The sequence below is a fragment of the Cervus canadensis genome, chromosome 1 (assembly GCF_019320065.1).
Source record: "Cervus canadensis isolate Bull #8, Minnesota chromosome 1, ASM1932006v1, whole genome shotgun sequence".
NCBI lineage: Eukaryota > Metazoa > Chordata > Mammalia > Artiodactyla > Cervidae > Cervus > Cervus canadensis.
Window position 1 is genome coordinate 111,430,720 of NC_057386.1, and position 7,573 is coordinate 111,438,292.

The following is a 7,573-nucleotide window of genomic DNA, read 5'->3' on the forward strand; positions in this document are numbered from 1 at the left end:
CCCTTTCTTTGTAGTATGAAAACCAGGGACTTCCCTGGTGGTCCAGTGGTTGAGAATCCGCCTTCTAATGCAGGGAATGAAGATTCAATCCCTGGTCAGGGAACTAAGATCCCACTTGCCATGAGGCAACTAAACCTGGGCAACGGCAACGACAGAGCCCCTGTGCCCCACAACAAAAGATCCCACATGCCGCGGTGAAGATCCTATGAGCCGAAACTAAAACCCAACGCAGCCATAAATAAATACACGTTTTTTTAAAAAATCAAAAGATTAAAAAAAGAGAGTGAAATCCAAACTCTTTTAGTGTGACCTATACAAGACCACACAGTATCTGACTCTGTCTTTCACTCCTTCTCTTCCTTCAGTTCAGTGACTGAACCAAACTCACATCTACCCCAGGGTCTTTGCACTTGCTGTTTTCATTTCCTGGAACGCTCTTACTCTGGGTCTTTACCTCACTAGATTTCTATTCAACTCTCAGCTCAAATGTCGTCTCCCTGGAAAAGACTTCCCTGACCATCAAACGTTGCTCTTCAAACCTGAGTCGCCCCTATAGGTTACCCAGTTTTATTTTCTTCATAGCCCTCAACATGAGCTGAAATCCTTATTTCCTTTCTCGTTTACTGTCTGTTTCACCTACTAGAATGCTTTAGCTCCAAGAGAGTGGGGGTCTTTCTGGTTCTTAACTATTTGTCCAAGGTCTAGACAGTGCCAGGAAAAATAGGCACTCCTTAGAGACGTACTGGTTGAATGAATGAATTAATGGTTTCTAACATTTGGAGAGATGTTACTGAATGCAAGAGAGAAGCTAGAGGAATAGGATATCAGCATAAAACTCTTCGCCCAGAGAGAGGTCCTACTTGCTCAGAGCTGACATATCAGATGCCAACTTCTCAGAAGAGTTCCAGAGACCTTCTGGAACTTGCTTGATGAGGCACCTATGCAGTTAGCTTTTCCTGACACCTCTATGAGTGGAGCAGTGGAGTCCCTGGGGCTTTTGACTTATAAAGACTGTCCTAGCTCTTGCCATCAGAAAATGCCGTGGGCTGAGCTTGGGACAGAGATGGACCTTTTTCCCAGTAATAAACAACTTCTCTGTGTCAGTCTGAGAAGGGTGCTAATCCTCACTTCCCCCACCTGTGGGCAGATCCACCCAGGGAATCCTGGGGAGGCCTAGCTCCCATTTAGCAGTGCCAATCAAGAACAAGTTCCTGGGACTTTCCTGGCAGTCGTGGTTAAGACTGTGTGCTTCCACTTAGGGGGCACAGGTTCAATCCCTGGTAGGGGAACTAAGATTTGTGTGTTTCCCAGGACGATTTAATGCAGATACCTCAGGGTTCTGTGTGTAGCCTTATCAACGCACATGTGTTTACTCGAGTGGATCGAACTAAACAACTAAACATGCCATTTTGCAGCTTGTTTTTGTTTTCACGTTGTCTTTCTTTTCAACTGCAGGCGGAGTCACCCCATTCTTTTTATTGTCTGCAAAGATTTCTATGGTATGAAGCTACCTTTTATTTAACCACTCCCCCACTGAAAAATTCCAAACAAGCCTCCAGTGACTTTTTGTGTGTGTGCATGTGCACCTGTGATCCTGGAGATATTTTTCTCATCTTGAAAGATCAGGAACAAAAGGAACAAACAGGGACTCTCCTCGTGGTCCAGTGGCTAAGACTCTAAGTTCCCAATGCAGGGGACCCAGGTTCAATCCCTGGTCAGGGAACTAGGATCTCACATGCTACAACCGAAAAAATAAAAGATCCCGCATGCTGAAATGAAGGTTGGTCCCAAGTGCTGCAACTAAGACCCAGTTCAGCTAAATAAGTAAATAAATATTAAAAAAAAAAATGGAACAGATATTTAAAAATAGATATCACCGAAGTACTCTCCAATATCACTGCTTCAGGGCCCGTGGGCAGTGCCTGCTTCTTCATTGAAACACTGGTTTTGCTAATCTTCTCCATCTTTGTTCATGAGATGTGCAAAAAAATGGTATTTCATTTTGCTTATTAGTGACACTGGGCATCTTTTCATGTTTGCGGCCATTTGTATTTCCTGTTTTAATTGCCTGTTCCTGTCATTCACCCTAACCTCTTCTGTGTTAGTCATTTTTTTCTTATGGATTTGAAACACTGTTTCATACGTTAGTGAGGCTGGTATATTGCCATGCTTGTTGGCTATTTTCTCACAGTTAAAACTTAATTTTAGGACTTTCCTGGTGGTCCAGTGTTTAAGATGAATGCGTCAGGCTTCCCTGGTGGCTCAATGGTAAGTAATTCGTCTTCCGATGCAGGGGACACAGGTTTGATCCCTAGTCCAGGAAGATCCCACATGCTGTGGAGAGACTAAGCCCGTGTCTACAACTATTGAGCCTGTGCTCCAGAGCCCAGGAGCCAAAACTACTAGAGCTTGTACTCCACAAAAGAAAACAAAAGAATAGCCCCCACAATGAGAAGCTCGCACACCACAGTGAAGAGTAGCCCCACTTGTTGCAACTAGAGAAAAGTCCAGGCGGCAACAAAGACCCAGCACAGCCAAAAATAAAGAAATAAAACCATATTTTAAAAAAGTTAACCCCCAAATCTCTTGGTTTTAAATGGCTACATAATATTTCACCTTAATAGTAATTCCTGTTTTGGATATCTCATCCCTGCCTGCCACCCCTCCCTTGCCCCCAGCCATTATAAACAACATCATGATGAACATATCTTGTGGACATTAACATTTTTTTTTTTTTTAGGAAAATTTGGTAGAAGTGGAATTTACTGGGTCAAGGGTATGTATATTAAGGATCTTGACACATAAGTACAAAATATCCTCCAGGAAGATGGTACCGCTTCACATTCTCTTGCAATAGTCCATCTGTGTCATTTTCCTGTATCCTTGACAAGGTTAGGTAATATCCTTTAGCTTGGCCAGTGTGTGCCAAATTATATCTGACTTTTTTGCAACCCCATGGACTGTAGCCCACCAGGATCTTCTGTTCATGGGATTTTTTTCAGGCAAGAATACTGGAATAGGTTGCCATTTCCTTCTCCAGGGGATCTGTCCCACCCAGGGACTGAACCCGTGTCTCCTGCATTGGCAGGCAGATTACTACTGAGCCGTCGGGGAAGCCCAGCTTGGCCATTATGACAGGTGTATGTTATCCAGGGCTCCCATGACAGATGACTGCAAACCGAGTGACTGACAACAACAGAGATCTATTTTATCCACGTTCTGGAGGGTATTACTCTAAAATCAAGGTTTCATCAAGGTCCCTCTGAAGTTTGTGGGGAAGAATTCTTGTCCTTGCTTCTGGTTGCTGGCAATCGCTAGCATTCCTTGACTCCTGAAAGCTCAACTTCCAATTTCTGTCTCGGTCTTCTCAGAAGGACACTAGTCATTGGATTTAGGGAGGGTTCCCCAACCCATTACCCCATCTCTTTTTAATTTGGCTGTGCCAGGTCTCAATTGAGGCATGCAAGATCTTTTAGTTGGGGCATGTGAACTCTTAGTTGCAGCATGTGGGATCTAGTTCCCTGACCAGAGATCAAAACTGGGCCCCCTACGTTCGTAGCGCAGTCTTAAGTCACTGGACTGCCAGGGAAATCCCACAACCTCACCTTCATTTAACTGATTACATCTACAAAGACCCTATTTCCAAAGAGGGTCACGTTGAGGTTCTGGATGGATAATATTCACTCCCATAAAATAAGTAAAATGGGGTTATTTTAATATTTGTCTCCCAATTGAAAAGAGACACACAACCTCAACAGTTCAGAAATGCTGATGACAAATCTTAATGTAGAATGGCTTAGAGATAATCTTACTGCTTGGGCTAAATATGCCTCACCTGGGACAGGTAACCAATTAAGCTCGTTCTAACCCCGCTGTCCTGAGCTTGTCATCAGGTGCTCAAGGATATTGTAGAATAACTTTCCAAGCGGAGATTCCTTAAAAAACTGGAAACAGAACTGCCATATGACCCAGCAATCCCACTCCTGGGCATACACACTGAGGAAACCAGAACTCAGAGACACGTGTACCCCAATGTTCATCACAGCACTGTTTATAATAGCCAGGACATGGAAGCAACCTAGATGCCCATCAACAGACGAATAGATAAGAAAGCTATGGTACATAGACACAATGGAATATTACTCAGCCATTAAAAAGAATTCATCTGAATCAGTTCTAATGAGATGGATAAAACTGGAGCCCATTATACAGAGTGAAGCCAGAAAGATAAACACCAATACAGTATACTAACGCATATATATGGAATTTAGAAAGATGGTAACGATAACCCTATATGCAAGACAGAAAAAGAGACACAGATGTATAGAACAGAATTTTGGACTCTATGGGAGAAGCCGAGGGTGGGATGATCTGAGAGAATAGCATCAAAACATGTATATTATCAAGTGTAAAACAGATCACCAGCCCAGGTTGGATGCATGAGACAAGTGCTCAGGGCTGATGCACTGGGATGACCCAGAGGGATGGGATGGGGAGAGGGAGGTGGGAGGGGGATTCAGGATGGGCAACACATGTAAATCCATGGCTGATTCATGTCAATGTATGGCAAAAACCACTACAATATTGTAATTAGCCTCCAACTAATACAAATAAATGAAAAAAAAAAAAATGAGAGAGGATTAGATCAATAATTCCCCCCCCAAAAAAAAAAGTTCCATTTTATTGTTTTTCGCCAGCACGCTATGCTCAAATTGTTGGGTAAAGTGTAGTGTAACGTACATGGCAAATCTTCAACCCCCAGAATTATTCTTTACTTCATGGTGAAATCATTCTTAAAAAGAATAGCCTCTACTCTGGCTCAGGTCTTGATCTGGCCCCCAGAGCTGTACGACCTGTTGGGTCATGATTTCTGCAGGCCTGGACTTCACCTTCAGGAGGATATGCCTCGGGTAGGCAGTTGTTCCTAGGGTCTCTCCAACCCCTGTATGAGTTTCCCCACTGACTCTTCCCCCATCAGATGCTAGTGGTTGTTCTCACTCTGGCCCCATCACGCCAGGCTCCAGGTGAAAGACGGTGGGCAAGTGAGTCACTCGTCTTCCCAGGCCAGTCGCCAAACAGAATCAAGCCCTCTACTGCTCAGCACATCTCCGTGTTCTCCGTGGCTGCTCCCAGCCATGCTGTCCCTTACAGCCATGAGAAGATAAGCTGTGGCCCAGAGAGGTATGCCAGCTTCCCCAAAGATCCTCAGCAAATTAAAGGCAGAATGGAGAATAAACATTTGTTCCCCAGCTGCATCCACAGCGCTTCCCTATGGCCAAGCCAGTTAGCTGTCCTCTGCATAATTCAAGAATGGAGCTATCGGATTAAAGGCCAAAGTTGAAGGTTCACACCTCCAGCTCCAGCTCATGGTGTGAAAACTAGAATTCTTTGGAAGTTAATGGGGGAGCCAGAATAAGGGAATCTGCCCTTCAGATGTCTGCAGAGAACTTTGAAGTGGTGTCAAATAACCGGTTAAGTGAAGAGCGGGTGGTTAAGAACATGCAAAAGCAGGTCTCAAGGACAATTTACATTTATTTGCTGATGACTCTGACTAAACATACTTCAAACACAGCAGAAGTTAAAGAGTCTGTCAGGTGACGCCATCTCCTGTCGACAGCTAAAGGTGACCCGTGCAGAGTGACCCGAGCATGTCTTCAAGCTGAGGCCCCGGCTCTGGGCAGACAGCTGGTGCTGGACCTGGTGCTTCTGGCCTGGACGGGGGCCTCCTGGGAGCTACTCCTTGTTCTCATACTTGTGTTTGATGTGCTTCCACAGCTTCTGCATTTTAAAGACAAGAGCCACAAACTGAGTTTAGCGTCTGACATTGTACAACGCCTCCCACAGCCCTGGACTCTAAAACAAGCCTGAGAGAAACACATACCACAACCAGACAGCTTGCAGCGGGCAGTCCGGAAGCAGTACTAGGCCTGACACACATTCCCAGCATTTACATAATGCTCTCAGTGAGTGTGTCAGGAAGCGGGACGCATGACCTCACTCGACAGGTAACTGAGGTAGAGAGACCAAAGGACCTGGGCGCCCAGAGCACACAATTATTAAGGAACAGAGGCTGGAAAATGTCTCATTTCTTCAACTCCCAGGTATTACTCAAGAGGTCCTAAGAGCCTGGCCCCCAAATACTTCACATTGAGCCCTATTTTAACCTCATCAGACTTATGATCCCTGGGTCAGGAACTAGCTATATTCTCATTCCTAAAAGCACCAAGAATGGGTGGATTACGACAATCTTCTGAGATGCCTTCCCCACATACTGAAATGGCCAGGGGAACAGCTTGCAAATGAACAGGAGCAGTACTTTTAAGGACGGAAAGCTACCCTGGCCACAGGCTGTACATCAGGAGACAGAGCCTGCCTAGGCAGTAGGGCCAGACAGTTTCAAATTATTAACAGAGTGGTGGAACACAGCTTACTTGTCCAGGACGTTCCCCAGTATGAGCCATAAATTAAATACTTTAACGATATAAAGTATGCAGAGCACTCAGCACAGTGCCTGGCACACAGTGACTTTAAAAGGTGTTGTTCTTCTCTATCTTATGCTTCCACTTTCTCCCTAGGATTGTAAAAAATGCTAGTTTTTGAGTGGTACCTCCTACCACCTACTGCAACACCTTGCCAGCATCTCATGGAATCCTCACAGTAATTCCCTGAGATAGCTACTATCATTTCTATTTCACAGATAAAAGTGAAGCTCAGAGAGGTTAACTCACACAAGTTATTAAGTGGTAAGGCCCGGTATTCCCACCCAGGGTTCTCTGCTTTTATACCCTCCGTATCCCCCTCACCCCCTCACCCCTTAACCACTATTAATACCACCGCTGCCAGCACAGAAAGGGTTCGGAACTGAAAAGTGCTGTCTAAAAAGCCAGCCCCAGTGTCTAAGATGTCCTATTCACGGCCCTCGCCCGCTCAAATGTGCCCTTGAAACCCTCAGACGAAACAGGGGGTCCCGGGTCCAGCCCTGACTTGTCACTGGCCTCCTGGTGGTGTGGCCCCAATAAATCCTTTGCTCTCACTAGGCTTTAGTTTTCGCTTCTGCCAATGGACAAGTGGGTGTGTGGGGTGGGAGGCAGCGATACTAACAGCCCCTGCACAGTGGGAGCTATTGATCCCGTTGAACATTTTAGGATTCATACCGGGGGGTAACGGGCAGACGGCAGTCTACAGATAGAAACATCCAGGGTTCCTCCGCTACTCGTAAAAGTAGACTGAGTCCCGCCCCACCTACACTCCCACTGTCTCCCCTCAGAAGGGCCCAAGGTCAGGGACGGTCCAGGCCCTCACCCCCTGGTTGATGTTTTCGTAGATCGCGTCTGCGCCTTGATCGAAGGCGCGCTCGAAGAACAGGGCGCCCACGACGATGGTGAGGGCGAAAGTAGAGGTCCGGCGGAACAGCACCGAGTACAACCTCGCAGTCAACGTCGGGGCCGCCATGTTTGTCCGCTGCAGAACGAGCGCCGGCGCCGCGACGACCTTTCCCTCCAAAGGGCCTCCACGTGTAATGCTTTATGGGATTTGTAGTTCTTCTGAATCTCCGCGCGCGTCGTTTTGAAGA

The 7,573-nt window shown here is 46.0% G+C and overlaps 1 protein-coding gene across 1 annotated transcript; it reads right to left on the reverse strand.

Moving 5' to 3' along the window:
- Positions 1 to 5,514: 5,514 nt before the first annotated feature.
- LOC122421203 (cytochrome b-c1 complex subunit 9) lies at positions 5,515 to 7,519 on the reverse strand. The gene is made up of 2 exons (XM_043437076.1): positions 7,303 to 7,519; positions 5,515 to 5,778 (listed from the first exon to the last, which is right to left on the reverse strand). Exons 1-2 carry the CDS (start codon positions 7,450 to 7,452, stop codon positions 5,734 to 5,736), a joined length of 195 nt encoding a protein of 64 aa, XP_043293011.1. The 5' UTR covers positions 7,453 to 7,519; the 3' UTR covers positions 5,515 to 5,733.
- Positions 7,520 to 7,573: the final 54 nt, after the last annotated feature.